General features: G+C 35.5%; 1 protein-coding gene across 1 annotated transcript in view; it reads left to right on the top strand.

Annotated features, from left to right (window-relative positions):
- LOC114088102 (coiled-coil domain-containing protein 170-like) overlaps positions 1-20102 on the top strand; it is a 39749-nt gene extending 19647 nt beyond the window's left edge. The window contains exons 4-9 of the mRNA XM_071607404.1: positions 6075-6210; positions 8507-8818; positions 9924-10124; positions 15419-15628; positions 16634-16849; positions 19941-20102. Coding sequence (XP_071463505.1) covers positions 6075-6210; positions 8507-8818; positions 9924-10124; positions 15419-15628; positions 16634-16849; positions 19941-20102 — 1237 coding nt within the window. The remainder of the gene's footprint in view (positions 1-6074; positions 6211-8506; positions 8819-9923; positions 10125-15418; positions 15629-16633; positions 16850-19940) is intronic.
- The last annotated feature ends 2371 nt before the right edge of the window (positions 20103-22473 follow it).

A 22473-nucleotide genomic window follows, 5' to 3' on the forward strand; every position in this document is an offset into this window, starting at 1 on the left:
TATGTCAATCTTCTGTCCTGAACCTTGTTTAACTTGTTTATTAGCTCTAATAGGGGTGTGTGTGTGTGTGTGTATGTGTGTGTGTGTGTGTGTGTGTGAATTAAGATTTTCTCTATACAAACTTTGTTATCTGTGAGATGGTTTTACTTTTTCCTTTCCCTTTGGTGTTTTTTTTTTTTTTTTCCTTGCCTAATTGCTTTGCCTTCCACTATTCAATACAATGTTGAATAAAAGTGGCAAGAAGTCAGCATCCTTGACTTGTTCCTGAAAGCCCAGAAGAAGGCTTTCAGTCTTTCACCAGTAATATGATGTTAGCTATGGGATTTTATAGATGCCCTTTATCAAGTTGAGGATGTCCCTTGGATTCCTAGTTTGTTGAGTAGTTTTATCATGAAGGTGTGTTGGATTTTGTAAAATGCTTTTTTTCCGGCACCTTTTGGGATCATCATGTAGTTTTGTCCTTCATACAACTTGTTACTCGTAGACCTATGGTTACTTAGTAGGTTTATAGAGAAAGAAGGCATTTGATCATGTGTCCTTGGCTGACGGGCAGAGAAAAACATTAATTTTCAGTCCTATTATATGAATATTATTTTAAAAAGTCACACAATGATGAAAAGATGTTCTGTTCAGATATGAATACTAGTGTAGCCTGTTATTATTCAGGTTGTACTAGGCTCTATTAGCTCACCTGATAGGTTGAAGTTTCTTCTGTGTCTTGTATTTTCCAAATCACTTTTTAAAAGAAAACAGGAATGGGGGTATGTAACTCAGTGGTGGAGCACTTGCTTAGCCTGTGTGAGGACCTGTGTTCAATCCCTAGCACAAAAATAAATAAATAAATAAATAAAGGAAAAGGAAGAAGAGGAGGAGGAAGAGTGGAGGAGGAGAAGAGAATTAAAAATGTACAGGGAACTAAAATTGATAGGAAAACAAACCTTTACTTAAAGGCCTGTAAAAAGGAGAACGAGACTTCCACTTTTCTTCTGCTTATGCAAAGTGTCTAGAAAAAGAGGACTGACAAACTTTAAGTGAAAGACTGATTAAAAGCAATTCATCATTAGGTATCTACATGAAGTTGCCTGTAGGTTGATCCAACAGCTGACCAGCCATGGCAAGCTATTCAACACAACTTTGAATATTGCTATAGAATGTTATGGATTGGATATAGGTGTCCCCCCAAATCTTCTGTGTTAATGCAAAAATGATCAGAGGAGAAATGATTGGGCTGTGAAAGCTGTTACCTAATCTGTCTGTCCTAGTTTGAATAGACTGGGTGGTAACTGTAGGCAGGTGGGTGTGGCTAGAGGAAGGTGGGTCACTGAGGGGGTTCCCTGGAAAGGTGTATCTTTCCTGCAGCCCCTCCCTCCTTTCTCTCTCTCCCTCTGCTTCCCCGCCAGCCATGAGAGGAGCAGCTTTCCTCTACCACACCCTTCCACCATGATGTGCTGCCTCACTTTGGTCCCAGAGTAAAGGAGTCAGCTATCTTTGGAAAGAGACCTTGAGACTGTGAGCCCCATAGAAATTTTTCCTCCTCTAAGTTGATCTTCTCAGTTATTTTGGTCATACAACAAAAAGCTGACTAACACACAGAGCGAGTCACTATTGACTTGTTTTTTATTATCCTTAGTGCTAAAGAAAAACATGGCTGTATCTACTGTGATGGTTAATTCTGTGTCAACTTGACTGGGCTATGAGGTGCCCAGTATTTGGCCAAACATTATTCTAGGTGTTTCTATGAGAGTATTTTTGGATGAGATTAACATTTAAATCGGTAGAACAAATAAAGCAGATTGTTCTTCTCATGGGTGGATCTCATCTGGCTGGTGAAAGGCCCAAATGGAGAATTTTTGCTGCTTGATGGCCTTTGAACTGGGACATCAGCTTTATTTCTGCCTTTGAACCTTAACTGAACCATTAACTCTTCCTGGCTTCAAGCCTGTGGGCCTTTGGACTGGAACTCCACCATCTGTTCCCCTGGCCTAAAGCCTTCAACATGGACTAGAACTATGCTGTTGTTTTTCCTGAGTCTCCAGCTTGCTGACTCACCTTGCAGCAGATCTTGGAAGTTGCCAGTCTCCACAACTGCATGAACCAATCTTCATAATAACTCCCTTTCTATTCATTTATAAATCCTGTTTCTCAAGAAAACCCTGATTAACATACATACTGTTTTTTAAAGGGATTTCATTATTTTATTAGTGTCTGGGGGACAGGAGGAATGGAAACAGTTCCCATGGAATGAATTTGGGAGGACATTCTGGACAAGAATTGTTCTTAAGCCGTTTCTGGTTCCCAGATCCTTTAACTATTGTCTCCTTGCATTTAGTGAATCTAGGACTAAGATTTCATGGGCTGTGAATGTAGTCAGTGGTAGAGCACTTGCCTAGCATGCATGAGTCCCTGGATTTGATCTCTAGTATCACAAGCAAAAAAAAAAAAAAAAAATTTAGGCCTAGCACTTTTTACTTTTATTCTACTGGTATTGAAAGAAGTATGAAAATGTCCAATTATGATTGCAGATTTGTATTTATTTCTTCCTTTTAGTATTGTCAACTTTTGCTTTATATATTTTGAAGCATCCTAAAGATATTGATATATTTCCATTTAATTGTCCACCCCGCTTTTTTTTTTTTTTTTTCAGTGCTAGGAAATGAATCCAGGGCCTCACATATGCTAGGCAAGCACTCTACCACAGAGCTACATCCCCAGACTGTCACTTTTTATTATGAAATGACCGGCCAGCCATGAGAGGAGCTTTTTATGTACTTTTTCCTTTGTGTGTGTGTGTTGTTGTTGTTGTTGGAGGTCTAACCTAGGGCCTTGCACATGCTAGGCAAGCACTCTGCCATTTAGTTATACCCCAGGCCCTTCTCGCTTTAAAATCTACTTCGATATTAATAATTTTACACCAGCTTTCCTTTTGTTAATGTTAGCATAGAATGTATTTTCCCATTTTAATTTACATTTTTCTGTGTTCCTATATTTAAAGTATGTCTCTTGAAAAATGTTTAACATTGTCTTTTTAAAATTCAGTATAATAATCTTACATTTTAATCAAATGTTTATAACATTTGTCTCTAAAGTAATTACTGAAATTGTTGGATTTCAGCCAGTCATATTGTTATTTTATATTTTCCCCATCTGTTTCTGTACCTTTATTAATCCTTTATTGCTTTATTTATTTATTTATTTGGTACCAGGGATTGAACTCAGGGGCACTCAGCTACTGAGCCACATCTCCAGCCCTATTTTGTATTTTATTTAGAGACAGGGTCTCACTGAGTTGCTTAGTACCTCGCTGTTGCTGAGGCTGGTTTTGAACTCATGATCTTCCTGCCTCAGGCTCCTAAGCCAAGGGGGATTACAGGCGTGAGTCACCACACCAATCTCTGTTTTATTTTTGATTCATAAGTTTTTATTTCATTTTCTTCTGTATTGAGCTTTTAATACTTTTTTAAAATATCACAGTTTTCACCCTAAATTTAGTGATTACAAAATATATATTTGATTTATTAGTTTCCTTTAAATTAGTACTTTTACAATACCCCCTCAAATAAAGTATTTATGACAGTTTAACTCCATTTACCCATTTCTTGCTTTTGTTCTATTATTGTTATATTTTACTTTTCCACATGGTAAATATTATTGTTTTTTTTAAAACCATCAGTTTTTTTTTTTCTGTAAGTATTTTATTTATCACTGAAGAAAAAACACAGCAGCAAGTTCTGTGTTGGCTTTAGTAAGACCAAACAGTTAATCTTTAACATAGCTACTACACTCCAAAAATTGAAGTCAACACAGTCATTACCACAAATTACTTGTTGAAAGAATCTATTCTGAAGAGAAAGGAAATTAGGAAAAAGAATTTAAAGAATTCCTCCAAATCACACATTTATAAATATTATCATATTTAAAATGCTTGAAAGGCATGAAGTCTCTATTAATGGAAAAGCATTTTGCTATTGGCAACAGAAAAAAAAAAACAGTGATAGTTTACCAAATGCTTTAAAATTTAAAAGCTGTACTGTTTTGGGTTTGCACTTGAACAGTATTGTCATTACAATAATGACTGCAAATTGCTTTATACTCACCTCTTCTTAAGTAAAATCTACAGAAAATCCCACTGTATCCAATGTCTGTAATATTTACTGCACTTAGAGTGAAACTAAAAACTTCCTAAATTTAGTTAATAGTAAATACCTCAAAATACCTAAAGAGGTAGGTTTCAACCGCTAATGGTGTGAAAATTGTTTCGGATTCACTGGTTTAAAGGGTCTTCGAATACATTTTAACAGAAGCTTAACACCTCATTCCAAATTAATATCAGATATTTCAAAATCAAATATCAGTTCTATACCAAGATACAGGTGTTACTCCATACCCGACGGGTTTAACCATCAGTTTTAATTTTTGTCTATGCACACATTCCCTTTCTGATGTTCTTCATTCTATTCCACAGTTCTGTGCAAGTATCAGGGATCATTTTCATTCATCTTGAAAAATTGCCTGTCATATTTCTTATAGAGTGATTCTGACATTTTTCCATTTTATCCCCTCTGAAACTGTTTATTTTATCTTCAATTTTTTAAGTACCTTTAGTTCATTTTTTCATGTGCTGCTGAGGATCGAACCCAGTGCCTCACATGTGCAAGGCAAGTGCTCTACCACTAAGCCCCAGCCCCAGCCCCTCATCTTCAATTTTGAAGAGTAATTTCACTGAGTATAGATTTTTGTGTTGTCTGTACTTTCCTTTCAGCCGCTTAAGATGTTATTCAGTTATCTTTTGGTATTATAATTTCTGTTGAAAAACCAGTCATCAGTCTTACTTTTGTATCTTTGAAAGTAATGTGTGTTTTTCCTCTAGCTGCTTTTAATTGTTAGCAATTGACTACATGGGATTCACAGAGCTTATTGAATCTGCCAATTCATGTCTTTCATTGGGTTTAGAAAATTCTTGGGAATTAGTTTTCCAAATATTGATTCTATTCCATTCTGTCTCTACTTTCATTCTAGGGCTGAAGTTACAGGTTTGTTAAACATTTTGAGTGTGTCCTGCATGTTAATAATATCATTTTTTGAATTAAAATTTTCTCTTTTGATAATTTGAATACTTTCTTTTGGCTGAGTGACTTAAATTTGTTAATTCTGGGGGGTGCAATTCTTAGAAGAGTCACCTAAAAAATATGGAAGATAGATTGATTGAACTCAGGGGCACTCAACCACTGAGCCATATGCCCAGCCCTATTTTGTATTTTATTTAGATACAGGGTTTCATTGAATTGCTTAGCACCTTGCTATTTTTTGCTAAGGCTGGCTTTGAACTCTCGATCCTTCTGCCTCAGCCTCCAGAGCCACTGGGATTACAGGTATGCACCACCACACCCTGCTAACCTAGTTTTAGGATAGAAAATATTACCAATATGTGCAATTGGTAATCAAAGAAGTACCAAATTATTAGCTGCTTATATCAAAGAACATGATTTAACAAGTTTTTACATATGCTATTCTTTGTTGTGCATTATTATTTCTTTTTTTTTATATTTATTTTTTAGTTTTCAGCAGACGAAATATCTTTGTATGTGGTGCTGAGGATCAAACCTGGGCCGCACACATGCCAGGCAAGCATGCTACCGCTTGAGCCACATCCCCAGCCCATGCATCATTATTTCTAATTCCTTATTTCCTCATCAAACTCCAATTGAAGTCCCACTTAGGGATTGTTAAAATAAGAATGTTTATCCATATGGATCCTCTGGATGATCACAGTATTTCCACAGTGGCATATATTCATATCTAAATTTCACCTCAAGAGGATTGTTTCACAATGATGTCCCCTAGGGGAATTACACAAGGATTAACACTGGCTTGTTTTTCTTTCCATTTCTCTACCATTTCTAATCTCTTCCTAGAAATACTTAGATAACTGCCTAGCTCTTTTCATAAGAAATATGTTTTTACTTGATACACTTTTAAATTTATTTTGAATGGAGGCATTTAAAAGTTATTTTTAATTAATTGAAAATTAGTTGAGTTGGTTTTACAATATTGTTATCTACTTTTATCTTACACAGAGTACATCTGGTTGAAAGAGAAAAAGCAGAGCGAAAAGCTGATCTTTTGGAGAAAATGTTGTCAGGCACTAGCAGATTCCCTTCTTATATGACTATGAAAGGACAAGAAAATTTATTGGATGTTTTCCCAGTGAAGGTGAGAACAAATTCCAATTAATCTCTGAAGAAACAGGATTTTTATTACCTATTGTTACTCCAGAAGATAATGGGTAGAGTTGAGTAACTTATTGGTTAGTTCTCTCTGTCTGTCTCTCTCTCTCTCTATTGGGGATTGAACCCAGGAGGGTTTTACCACTGAGTTACATCCTTTTTTGTTTTGAGACAAGTTCTCACTAAGTTGCTGAGACTGGCCTCAAACTTGTGATCCTCCTGCCTCAGCCTCCCCAGTCACTAGGATTACAGGCATGCACTCCCACACTCAGCTGCCCTCTTCTTAATGGAAGATGAAAAGAAGGAGGAGAGTGTGGCAGGCTGGAGGCTGTTCTGATACATGGAAAGAATATGCAAGAAGGATCTGAAGATCTCTCTGATTCTAAAGAAAAGGTTAGCAGAAATGGGGCTGTGAGATAACTGGGAAAGAGGTGATGGTGAGAGTGAAATACCGGATTTGTTTGCGTGTTTGTTTTTGCAGTGCTTGGAATAAAACCTAGGGTCTCACACATGCTAGGCAAGTGCTCTACCACTGAGCTGTACTCCTAGCCCCCAAAATATTGGAGTTTAAATTTCTGGTATGGATTAGTACCTGCGGTTGACAAAATCTGGGTTAGTGCATCTGAGTGTAGGTGGTTAAAGAGGAGAATAGAAGTGAAGGTCACTGGGGCACAGGAATCATGAAGCTAAATTGGTGGGTCATCTCCATTGGTCATTGACATCTAGAATGATGATGTAAGTTGGGTTTAGAGGAAGGAAGTGAGCCTGGGCTTTAGGTAGACAGTGATTGATAGGATGAGTTGAAGGTATTATAGAAGTCTGAAGGAAAAGAAGGGGAGCCAGATGTTGTCCAGGAAGTGGTGAAAGTTTATTGTGAAATCCTTAGTTTATTATATAATGTGAATCTAGAACCAGGCATGGTGGCACACACCTTAACCTCCCCCCCAGTTACTCAGGAGGCTGAGACAGAAGGATCCCAACTTTGAGGTCAGCCTCAGTAACTTGATGAAACTCTGTCTCAAAATAAAAAATAAAAAGGGCTGGAGATGTAGCTCAGTGTAAAGTGCCCCTGGGTTCTCTATCTAGTAGCAAATAAATAAATTAAAATGTTTAAATCTGAATGTAAGATAAGATCCTATACGATCTGATTAATGGGAGGAGTTTCATTAAAAAAAATTCAGCAACTACTTTCAAAGTATTTTGAAGTATTCTTTATTTGCCCCTCTCAAGTAATTTAGAATTCACAGTCTCTCTCTCTCTCTCTCTCTCAAATATTGTTGTAAAACTCACACATTTCTGAAAAACTCTCACAGAGTCAAAGTTCATGCAGTTCTGACCTTTTCTTCCCTTAGTCTTTATTCCTGTGGCTGTTTCTTCCTAAGCTTTTAGTGATACAAACCCACCATTACTTCCACAATTCTTGCTCTTCTTGAATTTCTCAGTTTCATAACAAAAAGCCCAGAAACTGAACTTGCTTACTTAGCTCCCAGAACCGAAGGTGACAGGAAGGTGGGAAGAAAGTCTTGTTGAAGTTATAAGGTGGAATTCTGCTGTGGGAAGTAAGGGAAAGAGGTACATGCATTATCTGTAATTTTTTTTTCCTGTCATGTTTACAATGGAAGCAGAATGACTACAGGAGCATAAAGGAAAGGTTAGGGAAAAGAAATATGACTTTCATTTATACTCTCATGTTATCAAGGTTGTTTTTATTAAATTATATATGATAATCATAACTCTTTAGGAAAATATTCAATTCTCTGCCAGTTTTTCACTAATGGTCTTAGCATTCATTGATGATTTAAAAAAAAATTTTTAGTTGTAGATGGGCACAATACCTTTATTTTATTTATTTTCATATGGTGCTGAAGATAGAACCCAATGCCTCATACTTGTGAGGCAAGCACTCTGCCACTGAGCCACAATCCCAGCCCATCATTGCTGATTCTTGCTTAGATCAGTTATTACATTAGGAGTTACAAAATGATGATGATGATTTTTTTTTACATTCCTATCATTCCTTCTACACTTTTTAGCTCAATTTTTTCTACCTTCATCAACTGGGGATTTTTGGTTAGCTGCTTCTTTAAGCTTAATTTCTACTTTTGCTGTTCCCATTTGTTATTTTGAATATATGCCCAAGTTTCTCTTGTGAATCTTAATTCTTTCTCTTGAGGGTCTCCTGAAGTTTTGTGCTACTACTATATTTTGTAGTTCAAAAGAAGGAAAATAGAAGTCTCTGTATTTAATTTCAAGTGAGAAGTTTAACTTGTGTGCATATTTAGGACAAGACAGAAGCTTTCATGGCCAACAACTTTGAGAGAGACATTTTTCATACTGAAGAACCAAATCACAAGCAGAAAATTTGGGATGGATGTCAACAAGATTTGATACAAGAGGATAAACAAGCACCAGAGTTAGACAGACAGCCATATTCATGCGGATGGGAAACTGAAACCGCACAATCTCAATATCAGAATTTCCTCAGTCAATTGTCTACTCTTCTGAGTGATAGCATTGTTCCCATACCAGCCACAGAGGAAGCTGTGAAAGAAAAGATACTGGAAATCAGTGAAAATGAACTCTCTTGGAAATCTGTAAGTACATCAAAAAAAAGTTATTTTTTCCTATTTGATTCTTTTAAGATATAGACTTTGCTATTATCTAATTTAGTATACTGTATGGCTCTGACTTGTAATTTTGATTGTATTTCCATAGTGAAAGAAGAGAAATAGGTCATCTTACGACACTGGAAAAAGTATAGCATAGTCACTAAGAGCACAGAGGCCTGCTATGAATCCCAACTCTGCCCTTAGCTAGCTGTGTGATCCTGGGCAGATTACTTATTCTCTCTGTGCCTCCATTTCATCTGTAAAATGGTGGAGAGGGGTATAGTTCCTATCTCACAGAGTGGTTGAAAGGATTGAATTGGTTAATACATGGTAAATGCTTAGTACAGTTTGGTATAAGTTCAATAAATATTAACTTAAAAATATTGCTATGGGAAGATAGTATTTTCATAATGCTCCAACACTGGTTAGTTTAGTTGGTGCAGTTAAACAACTTGTCAGGTCTGGGGTGTAGCTTACTGGTAGAGCATGTGCTTAGCATGAATGAGGCCCTTGTCTCTGTCCCAGTATCAAAAACACATTCATAAATAAATTTCAGATCAGTTAGTTTAATTTACTGGTCAAGTCTATCAAAAGACTGAATCAACATGTTCATGTGGATATATCTTCTTGTCCGTGTCCAAATCATTTTAGTAAAATTTTGTGATTCCTCACCCTGGAATTCAGCTGATGATAAGTATTTCTTAAATTCAATGTGTTAGTGAAACTACTGCACAATAATCTGTGTTCCAATTTTGGGTTTTTTGGGGTGGGGGCAGGGACAGTGGCAGTGCTGAGGATTAAACTCAGGGCGTTGTGCATGCTAGGCAAGCACTCTACCACTGAATTATATTCCAACCCCATCCATTTTAAAAAAAAACAAAACCAAAAAACTCTGCACACTTAAAATTCACTATACAACTTCCTCAGTACTAAAAATCTCTTAAAAGTATCTCTTAAAAGGCTTCCCTATTCATCTATTTTGTAATTTAATGTCATCACAAAATCAATATAATTAGAACACAGTTTTGAAATGATGCAGAAAGCATGGATCATCAGGAAGTTTTTGAAAAATATCTCCTTTTTTAAAAAGAGAACAGAAGGCCTACAGCAGGAAATTCAGATGCTCACTAAGCAATTGGAACAGCTGCATCAGATTTACGAAGAAACTGCTCAAGAATCACCTCAGGGTGGAGAAAATTATAGGGAACAAAAAAAACCCTTGAAACGTCTAGATGGAAACATTGGTTTCAATGACTTTTTTCAAAGGAAATCAGACTTGGACAGGAATAAAGTAAGAATATACTGAAGCATAGGCATTTCTTTGATAAAGGAAATGATCATATTTTATTTTATTAATGACCTTAACATTATTTAATGTTTAAAGCTATTCATACTATATATACTTCTCCTAATGGAAAAGGGGAGGATTTGCTATAGATCCTTGAAGTTTCTGATTTTATCAAAAAGCCTCTCCTCTTTCCATATCTCCATTTCCTTACTGTGCACATATTTGATGTTTATTATGACAGATATGTTAATAAATATCTTAATACACTTTTAGAAGAGAATTAGAAGGAAAGGAATGCCAAGGAATGATTCTCTAATGGTGGAATTTCAGGCACTGTGACAGCTAAATATGATGAGTGTCAGTGAGGTGCATTGATGATATTCCTTGAATAATCATTGTATAAACTGTTATCTTCTCCAATTTCTGCTTCCCTGAATGTATAAGGAAAAAGGCAGTCCTAAAAGTGGGATGGAAACGAGTAGGTTGCAATTCAATTTGTTTTCAGGAAGTCCTGTTTCTATTTTGCTACCTCTTCACTGAATTACCTTTCGAACCTTAACCTATTTTATACTATTTCTATAATTGCTGTGGCTCAAGGTGTAATATCACTCACTTATTTACTAATGACTCAGTTGGCCTTTCAGCCCATTCATGCATCCAATATACATATATATATATATATATATATGCACACATATGTACATTTTTTTTAATTTTTAAATTTTTGTGGTGCTGAGGATTGAACCAAGGCCCTCAAGTATGCTAAGTAAGCACTCTATCACTGAGCTATATCCTCAGCTCCAATCCAATATTTATGGAACTCTTTTTTTTTTTTTTTTGCAGTGCTGGATGGTAGGCAAGCATTCTACCATTGAGCTATACTTCTGGCTGGAGCTCTAAGTTTTTCTTCCAGCACTTTAGGAAATGGTGTTTTAAAAAAAATACCCATAAACCAATACAGTGGTACATACCTATAATCCCATCTGTGTGCAACTTTACCTCTAAAGAAGCTGAGGCTGGAGAATTGCAAATTGAAACTAGCTTCAGCAATTTAGCAAGACCCTATCTTAGGGAAAAAAAAGACAAAACAAAAACCAAAATAAAAAAACTGGGGATACAGCTCAATGGCAAACTACATCTGGATTGAAACCCAGTACCGGGGGAAAAAAGACATATTCCATAGAATTCAAAGATGAGTGCAGCTTCTATCTCTGCTCTTACGTATGTGACTGATAATGATTCATTTCCACACAAAATTATTTTAAATGCTATATTGAAATTTAAGAATATGCAATCCAGGCATAGTTGCACGTGCCTGGAATCCTAGCTACTCAGGATGCTGAGGCAGAAGGATCGCAAGTTCAAGGGCCAGCCTCATCAACTTAGTGAGACCCTGTCTCAAATAAAAAATGAAAAGGCTAGGGATATAGCTTAATGATAGGGTACCCTAGGTTTCAATTCCCAGTAAAGTGTGTGTGGGGGAAGCTAATAACATGATTTCCACAACCCTTTTAATCATGTTAAAAGATTTTAAGAAAAAAAAATAATTTTTCAGCCCTCTTTCTTCCTCTTTCTTATCAGTAACCAATTGTGTATACAAGCATTCTTTGTATTAACCAAGAATAAATTGTACCAGAAACATAAAGGACTTATATGAAGAACATTGCAAAATCCTAATGGGGAATATGAAATAAGATCTGCAAATGAAACATACCAAATTATCAAACAATGTCAATCACCAAAATTATAAATATGTAGATTATTAATATCTGAAAAAGTGACCCATCAGTATATTAATATTTATTTATTTATGGGTACTAGAAATTGAACCCAAGATGCTTTACCACTGAGTCACTTCCTCAGACCTTTCATTTCTCTGGTTGTACATGATGTAGAGTCAGTCGCACCATTTGTGCAATCATACATTTACCTAGAGTAATGAGTCTGTTTCATTCCACTCTCTAACCTACCCCCATGCCCCTTCCCCTCCTCCTCTCCCCTTTACCCAATCCAAAGTGCCTCCATTTTTCCTCCATTTTTCCCATTCTCCCTCCCCCCATTAAGGATCAGCATCCACTTATCAGAACATTTGGCCTTTGGTTTTTGGGGATTGGTTTACTTTGCTTGGCATGATGATGTTCTCCAACTCTATCCATTTACCTGCAAATGCCATAATTTTATTCTCTTTTAATGCTGAGTAATATTCCATTGTGTACATATACCACAGTTTCTTTATCCATTCATCTTTTGAAGGGCATCTAGGTTGGTTCCACAGTTTAGCTATTGTGAATTGAGCCTCTAAAAACATTGATGTGGCTGTGTCATTATAGTATGCTGATTTTAAGTCCTTTGGGTATAGACCAAGGAAGGAGTGGGATGACTGGGTCAAATGGTGGTTTCATTATAGGTTTTCTTTTTTTTAATATTTATTTTTTACTTTTACTTATACAATATCTTTAATTTTTATATTTATGTGTTGCTGAGGATCGAACCCAGTGCCTCACACATGCTGGGTGAGCACTCTGCCACTAAGCCACAACTCCAACCCTCATTCTAGGTTTTCTAAGGAATCTCCATACTACTTTCCAGAGTGGTTACACCAATTTGCAGTGCCACCAGCAATGTATGAGTGTGCCTTTCCCCTCACATCCTCACCAACATTTATTGTTGAGTGTATTCTTGATAATTGCCATTCTGACTGGAATGAGATGAAATCTTACAGTAGTTTTGATATGCATTTCTCTAATTGCTAGAGATGTTGAACACTTTTCATATATTTGTTGATTGTTTTTATATCTTCTGAGAAGTGTCTGCTCAGTTCCTTAATCCAGTTATTGATTGGGTTGGTTTTGGGGTATTAAGGTTTTGGAGTTTTTCATATATCCTGCAGATTAGTGCTCTATCTGATGTGCATGTAATAGAGATGTTCTCCCACTCTGTGGGCTCTCTCTTCACGTTATTGATAGTTTCCTTTGCTGAGAAGAAGCTTTTTAGTTTGAATCCATCTCATTTGTTGTTCTTTTAAACGTGTTCTGTGGAATTAATTCTTCTTCTGCCATTAAGTGAAATGTAGGGCACGGCTGTGTTTTTTTGTTTTTTTTTTTAGTCCATACATTTTTAATAACAGGATTTCTCCTGGGGATATTTAAACAGACTATAAAAAGTACATTGAAAATTTTACTATTTAGTATGCTTAACTCCTCTTTTGACCAAAATACAGTACAAGAATTCCAGACTTGCCTGGAGACAAGATAGAACAAGGGCTGTTTTTATTTTTAACTCTTTTGATTGTTGCTTCTGGTAGTACCTTCATTTCCCTAAATAATTTTATACTACTACATCTTGAATTTTCTATTTCAGACATTATCTGTTGATTTCATATTAAAGTTTTATCTCTCTTATACCACTTTCCCATTTAGCTATTTCCCAAATATAGTTGATATATTGATATTTGGGGAGAGATCCATAATCAATATTTACTTCACTATGACAACTAAATATTTACAAAAGTTACAAAGTACTATGTTCTTGTTACATGTCCTTTCTTGCATTGCACTTTTCCTTAGAGTGAATATACCTTCCTTGTGTTTTCATATGTGTAATTTTCAACATTCATTTGTTTTTCCCTTAAATATTATAACAAATGATCCACTAGTCTATAAAAATATGACATTTTTTCCCTCTCTCTCAAAATTTTCATTTTCTTCCTTAAGACTGGGGATCTTGATTTTTACTCTATGGGTCTGGACCCAGCTGTGATCCTGTGACTTTTCTTCTCTAATCTCTGAATCTCATATCTTCTTCTTCTTCTTCTTCTTTTTTTTTTTTTTTTGGTTTACTTTCTCATTTTTTTTTTTTTTTTTTGATGGTGCTAGGGATTGAACCCAGAGCCTTACACATGCAAAGCAAGCACTCTACCAGCTGAGCTACATCCCCAGCCCTCTTCTTTCTCATTTTGCTTGGATACATCCTCCAAGAACTTCCTAAGAAATGATACCGTGGGAAAGATACTTTTTCTTTGAGTACTTGCATAAATAAAAAGGTCTTTAAAAAAAAATCTTCACATTTGATTGATAATTGAGTTCACACAGAGATTAGAAAACATTAATTCTTCTAATTATCTTTGGGGCTCCAGTGTTGTTATTGAGAAAAATGTGCCATTCTTATTTTTGTTATCCAGTGTTATCTATTTTGTTTCTTTGAATGTTTTAATACATTTGCTACATTTGTCAAGATATTTTAAATAACTATTTTTTTTTTCTCATAATAAAATTCATTCATGTGCATTATAAAGATTTATAAAGCACAGAATAGGAAAAGAATAAGACCAAAATCACCAGTAATTCCACCATTTGGAAATAACTGGTGTTATCATATATCATATTATAATGTTTTCTTTTGATTACTTTCCATACATATTATTTTTGTCTGGTTTGTTTGTTTGGTACTGGGAAGTGAACCCAGGGGTATTTTGCCACTGAGCCACATTCCCAGCCATTTTTATTTTTTATTTAGAGACAGTGTCTCACTAAGTTACTCAGGGCCTCACTAAGTTGCTAAGGTTGGCTTTGAACTTGCAATCTCCTGTTTCAATCTTCTGAGTCACTGGACTCACAGGAGTGTGTCACCATGCCTGGCTCTTCATGCATTTTTTAAAAAATATTTTCTTAGTTTTAGATGGACACAATACCTTTATTTATTTTTATGTGGTATTGAGGATCAAACCCAGTGCCCCACACATGAGAGGTAAGCGCTCTATTTCTGAGCTACAGCCCCAGCTCCTCAGTGCATATTTTTAACAACTGAGATAAGCATAATTTTTCTTAATCCTGTTTCTTTCATTTAACTAATATATTATTATTTTCTTTTAATAAATATTTTTAAACAATTTCTAGGGAATGTATTATTACCATATGTAATTTTCCTGACATTTGTATTTCTTTTATTTTTCATTATGAATAGAGTAGTAAAGAATATCTCTGCACATGAATCTTTATACAAATACTCATTATTTTCTTAGAATACATTCCTAGAAAAGAAGAATTAATCTACACTATTGCTAAGTATTTACAAATTGTCTGTTTAACTGTTACCCTTGATAGCAATAGACATCACTTTTATTGTAGCATTTTTGTCTCCCGATTATCTTAATAATGTGTATTTATGTTGAAAAGATATTTTACTTATGTAAATATTGTTAAGCCTACAGTTTATTGTTCTAGAATAGATTGGTATCATGCTAGTATAGAACATTTTAAAGCCAATTATTTATTTCAATACTGTTAATTTCTGCAAAGGAAAACTTCAGAACTCCGAATTCTCAAGTTGATAAGCATAACAAGAAGTTCAAACAATTAGAAATGTTGTTGAATATTCAGCAAAATTTACAGATTATTACAACGCCAATATTGGAGGAGAAAATTCAGAAACTTCAGAAACAGCTCAGTGATTTGAAATTATCAAATAAAAATATGAAAACTCAACTGACAAAAATAAATGTCCTTAAAGTAAGTAAAGGAAATGAAGTTTTCAAAAATTCATAAAAGTTTTGGTCCATTCCTATTTAACTGCATTAGCTCTCATTGAACTTTTTAAAGAACAAATAAATTAAAATAATTTTATATACAAACAGAATAATATGTAACATTAATATATAATATGTTATTCTATAATATGTATTACTATAGGAAAATAAAATTGGATGCCTGTGAATCCATCAATCATTTTAGAAAACAGAATGTTACCAATCCCACTGAAACCCCCAGGTATCCTCCTCCCTGTTTCTCAAAGGTAACTGGTAGTCTGAATGTTATGATTTTAAATCCCTTGCTTCTTTTCGTTTTAGTTTTATTATAGTTTCTTATTGGGTTAATGGATATTTTTTTTCTCTTCTTTGGAGCTAGATTCAGTTTTCCTATATCAAAAGTAGATTGTGAGTTAAGCCAAATACACACTAAATAATTGATCAACTGATATGCTATTTTATCACCAATATTTTTCTTACTGTAGAACCAATTATTTTATCCATTTCTGTATTTGTTTAATGTAGGCTGTAAGACCTTTAAGGACATGGAAAATGTGTTAAGCTTCTTTAAATCCATGAATTCAGTTTATATAAATGCTAAATGATTATGAATGGTAGAAATGCCTCTTAATTGAAAAATTGTGGACTATTTCTCTTTTCCATATGTGGTCATCAACTTTTCATTGCTGTGACAAAATACCAGAGATAATCAACTTTAAAAAAAGAGGAAAAGATTTATTTTGGCTCATGATTTCAGAGGTTTCAGTCCAGGATCACTTGGCTCTATTGTTTTTGGATATGTGATGAGACACCCTTCAACACATGAGATTTTGGAGGAAATTTCAGATCTAAGTCATAATCATACCTCTTTTCAAAGAGAGATGGGAAAAAAAAAAAAAAACCACGAGTTATCAAGCCTGTCTGTTTTTTATAGGAGATCAACTCACAGTCGTCTCCTCTCTTTCATCCACATTTTACCCTCTCATAGGACAAAACAATTATGAAGCTCAGGCAATCTTTAACAAAAGCTGAAACAATGAAGGAGAAGGTAGTTATGAATATAGATGATTTGAAAACTACATCCGACTCTGCAGAGCAAGAGGCAAGATCAGACAAAGAGAAGGCCCGTCAGATGTTAGACACTGTCACTCCTGAGCTCTCCATAGCCAAGAACACGCTTGAAGTGTCAGGACAAGAACAAGAGGTTTTTTTATCTTATTACTATATTAAAGTTAATTTAGTTGGAATGATAAACACACCCACCTCAACTTACATTAACTAACTTAGACAAAACAGAATTTATTGACTTATGGTATCAAAAACAGATTAAACTAATCTCTGTGAAGTCAGAGATGAACCTAGGCCCTAGGACTAGCACCGGGCACTTTACAGGACCTTTTTCACTGTCTTCTTGGCATCTGTGTGACAGTTTGTCTGACTACCAGTGTTGTTGTTTTTTTTTTCCCTATGACAGGAAACATGGTAAATGACAGCCATGGAGTTTCATATTTAGTTCTTGTGATGGGAGAGAAAAATTCCAGAAGGGATCTTATTGGGCCAGTTTAAATCAAGTGTTTCTCCCTGGAGAATCCCACAATGGCTTAGGAATGGGATATGTGATTATTTTAGTTTGGAGGATAGGGTCATGTTAGAGAATGGAAGCTCAGAGGAAACCATGTATGTAATTGTTTGTGTCACATTCGAGAATAGAATGACACTTCTAAACTTGCTTAGATTTTTCACTATACTTATAAAGCAAATTTGTTTCCTTTTCTCTTCCTTCCTTTTTTTTTCTTTTTTCTTTTTCTTGTTCCTTTTCTTTTCAGTGCTTGGGATCCAATCCCAGGGCTTCACTACAAGGCAAATATTTTAACAGACTTTTTAAAAGACTAACTGATCATTCTGGGCCACTCTTAAAGTATATGTCATATCTCCATATTAGTTGCTTAAAAAATTTGAAACTTTTCCAAATTCTGGATGATATGCTCAAAGCAGACTCAGGAGGCTGGGACAGGAGGATCACAAGTTCAAAGCCAGCCTTGGAAACTTAGCAAGGCCCTAACCAACTTACTGAGACCCTGTTTTGATTAAAAAACAAAACAAAAACACCAAAGTCATAAGATTAGTGTTTTCTCCTTTCTCTCTCTCTGCATCTTTGTCTCTTTCCCTCTATTTTCTGCATATTCATTTTCTTTTCTTTTTATTTTTTTTTAGTTGTAGTTGGACACAATACCTTTATTCTATTCATTTATTTTTATGTGGTGCTGAGGATCGAACCCAGGGCCCCGCGCATGCCAGGCGAGCGCTCTACTGCTGAGCCACAATTCCAGCCCCTGCATATTCATTTTCTATGTTGTTTTTATCCCTCTTTTCAATGCCCCTTATATTTTCAGTAAAGTCTATTCCCCTTTGGTCACTTTTTTTTTTTTTTTTAAATGTGCCAGGGATTGAACCCAGTGCCTCACCACATGCTAGGCAAGTGCTCTACCACCGAGCCACAACCCTGGCCCTCCTTTGGTCACTTTGTAGTTCATGCCTCATTTCTGAAAAGATTTTCTGTTATTCTTGCCTGATTTCAATGATCATATCTTCTGTATTCATTAGACATCTTGGACATGGTTTTATTCTGAATTATTAAATGTATAATTCAAAGAAAGGTGTTGTTGTTGTTTTCCATGTCTGCAAATCCTCATTTAATTAAGATTTAATTCACTTCAGGGTTTTGTGTCAAACATGTTTCCTGTGCTTTGTGACTGTTTTTTTTTTTTTTTTTTTCGGGTGGGGGGGCATATTTTCATCACCTAAACAGTTTTGATAATACTGCTTATTCTTAAAGCAATTATTTTTGAGGGAGAACTGAGGATTGAACCCAAGGGAGCTTTACTACTGAGCTACATCCCCAGGCCTTTTTATTTTGAGACAGGTTCTCACTAAGTTGCTGAGGCTGGCCTGAAACTTGGAATTCCTCCTATCCTCAGCCTACCAAGTTGCTGGGATTATAGGCGTGTGCCATTCCACCTGACTCTTCCTAAAGCAATTCTCTATGGATATTAATTTGCCATTTATCTGTTCAATTTGAAATCCTTTTAATTGTCCTGGTTTTCATGTTTCTTCTTTAGTAGCTGTAGGTTGGATTTACTTACTAGGTTTCTTAACTCAATACCGCCCTCTTTTGTTGAGGTGGTAGATGCAGTTTTTGAAGTTCACTAGAACAAGCCTTTTATTTTGGGGGTAGGAATTTGTGTAATGTATGATTCTGCCATACTCTCCTGTTTGTATATGTCTTTTAATTTCATTGTTTACTTCTTCCTTTTCCTTTATTACCAAGCCACTAAGAAACACTTCACCCTTCCAAACTCTCCAACCTCCCCTTGCCCTCTAGAACTGCCATTTCTGGTCTTTATGCTTTCAGGCCTCTTTCTTTTCCTTCCTCACTATCAGGTTTCAGATTTATTCTCTGTATTTCCCTATTTGAGAACTATCCCATTTCCTGGGGGTAAGGCTATATGTGTTCTACAACAGTGGAAACGAGTAGCACCCTCCTCTGGAGCTGCCCCTACTAGTTTAGGATATTCATTTCCACTCAGTGCAGATTGAAGGCTGTGATATTCTTTAGTTGTTTTAAGCATGGATTTATGGGTGATTTTTCTTTTAGTTTTAGGTGGACACAATATCTTTATTTTATTTTTTATGTGGTGCTGCTGAGAATTGAACCCAGTGCCTCACACATGTTAGGTGAGCGTGCTACCACTTGAGCCACATCCCTAGCCCCTTATGGGTGGTTTTTATTTGTGCTCTTTCTAGATCACTGTGGCTTTTGGAGGATGGATGGATATATATTTAAGGGACTTCTATTATCATAAAGCACACCAGAAGTCTAAAAAGTGTGGTTGTGCATATGTTGTCCCAGTTCCGTAAGAGGCTGAGGCTGGAGGATCACTTGAGCCCAAGGGTTGGAGGCCAGCCTGGGCAACATAGTAAAATCCCCATCTCAAACAACAGCAGCAACAAAATTTAATTGCCTTATGGGTGAAAAGCATTAAGATGTAAAAAAAAAAATAGGTCTAATCTACTAAAGTGTAAACATAAGAAAAATATAAAGGAAATTTTAAAGAATTATTGGAATAGAAGAGACTAATTTTCTAGCTTAAAAATACCATTTGAATGTAGCATATATTACATTTAAAAAGAAAAGCTGAATAAGACCAAATTTCTAATATTAATTTCATTGTGCAAAATAAATTGGTGACTGAAACTAATGACATATCTTGATTTTTGTGGGTGGTTCTTTATAGCTTGGTGACTTTCGAGAAACTATTTTGAAGATGTTGGGATTTGACATGAAAACAGCAGACAAAGAAATCATCAATCAGTTAAAGCTTATTATACAAGTTTATGAAATATCTAACAAATCAAAGATTGCTTCTGATTGTGAGACTGGACAAGATAATGAATAAACAAGTTCTGCCTTTTAATTGCTGCCAAGAACTGAGCAGATATAGCTGTTTCCTACGGCATCTTGAATATGCTGTATCATGAATAAAATGCAGTGGAAAAATTTTACTTAAGTCTCTTCTCTCCTGTGATGTTTGGCACTTAACATGTCTTTGTAAATAATCTTGTTCAATACCTTTATTATAGTCTAGTTTGGATTGCTACTTTGTAATACATAACAATTATCTAATGACCTTTAATCACTAGCTGTATTTTTAGCAGAATGCGAATCAGAAACTTGTATTCTTAGTTGAAATATTTATATTCATAGTTAATAGTCTGTTTCTAGAATGAACAAGTTATTGGGTTAAAAAAATCCCCTTTAAGAGGGGCTGTGGCTGTAGCTAAGTGGTATAGTGATTGCCTTGCATGTGTGAGGCACTAGGTTCGATCCTCAGCACCACTTAAAAATAAGTAAATAAAGTATTGTGTCCATCTACAACTAAAAATAAAATCCCCCTTAAGAATCCAGGTAAAGTTAAATTCTGTAATTTGAATCTATCTTATACATTTTATTAACAGAGTATGAATAGCAAATATGAAATGTTGAGGGTTAGGAAGGTCTTTGACAATTCTTGTCAGGCAATAGACTACATTGTTTTTTATTTTCCTAACATTTAATAGTGTCTGTCAGTGTTTCCCTAATGGTAGGTTGATTTCTAAGTTTATGGGCTTTTTAAAAATAGTATAATTTCTAATATATTTCATTTAAAGTAGGAAATTGTTCATCTTCCAAGGTGGTCTTAGATTTACCCAATATGTCCTCTGTGGGAACAGGTCAGAATCTGAACAAGCATGTGGGATTCAATGTCTGTTGTGGTCACTGCAAAGGGTCTCCTGTTTGGCTTAGTTTTGGAGGGCTCCTTAGCATGGGAGGGATCAGGTTATATTGGACCTTACAGAAGTAGCACTTTGGAAGAAAATGATTATATAAAATACCCATTTAAGGAAAAATGAGAATCACCTTCTAAATTGTCATAGTTGTGACTCTCAAACTGTATGCCAGGGAATCTTGATATACTTCAAGAATTACAGGATTTTAAGCAGAATGTGAATCAGAAACTTGTATTCTTAGTTGAAATATTTCAAAATTTAAGGGGAAACAGTGATATTTGACATCTATCAGGAAAGTACATGAGTACTAGCTTCAAGTAGTTTATAATTTCAACATTTGATCACTTTTTTCTTTTGTTAACATCTTTGTGATAAAAACTGCCAAGTGAGGCCCATCAGTTGGTGTCCTTACCAAGGAAGCTGACGTGCAAACCTGAGGAATAAGGCACTCTTTCCCTGGACTTTAGGATACATGGCTGGAACATAAAAAAAACTTGCTTATCCTTCCTCTGAAGAATTTCCTTGATCCTTGGTTTAATCCCAGTATATGGGGGTGGGGAGTAATATTCTTGGTCTAGCAAAAGAGAAAATGTGGGGTACACCCTGCCTGGAACAGGAACTGGCTATTCACAGAAGAGGGATTGTAAAAAGTGTTAACTATGTTAATTCTGAGCAAGTTAGGGAGAGTTACCCTTCAAATATCTGGGACAATTTTTTCTAGAAATGCTTTCAATCCAAATCACTGCACATTGTTCTTCAAGGACAGATGTAGATATAAGTGTTTAGATAACTGGTTCTCAAGATGCATCAGAATCACCTAATAAACTTTCTTTTTTCTAGTCCTATTAGAGGTTCCAGCTCAGTTATTTTTTCTCAAAGCTTCCTAAGTATAAAAATTGATAAAATTACTTGGGAAAACTGTTAATTAATTTCCTGGGTCACCATAACAAATAAAGCTTGTTGGCTGAAATAAAAATAGGTAAATATATAAGTAGAAAAATTAAGATAATAAATACAAATTTTTATCTTACAGTTTTGGAGGTCTCACTGGGCTTAAAAATCAAGTTGTTGGTAGAGCTGTGTTCCTCAGGAAAGAGGAAAATCTTTTTCTTTGCCTTTTCCAACTTCTAGAGGTTGCCAACATTATTGGCTCATTGCCTCCTTCCTCCATCTTTAAATCTAGGGTCAGTAGGGTGCAGTAGGGCATGCCTGTAATCCCAGTGACTCTGGAGGCTGAGGCAGGAGGACCTGAAAGTTTGAGGGCAACCCCAGCAACTTAGCAAGACATGTCTCAAAAATAAAAAGGGTGTGGTGGTAGAGCATCTCTGGGTACAATTTCCAGTACCACAGAAATAAATCCAGGGTCATCAGGCCATCCCCAATTTTGCCATACTACTATTTCTCTGGTTCTCCTCTGCTCTACTTGCCTCCCTCTTCCCCATATAAGAGCCCTTGTGATTATATTGGGCCCACCTGAGCAATCAAGAATGAAGTCCCTTT

This window comes from Marmota flaviventris, chromosome 2, assembly GCF_047511675.1.
Source record: "Marmota flaviventris isolate mMarFla1 chromosome 2, mMarFla1.hap1, whole genome shotgun sequence".
Taxonomy (NCBI): Eukaryota; Metazoa; Chordata; class Mammalia; order Rodentia; family Sciuridae; genus Marmota; species Marmota flaviventris.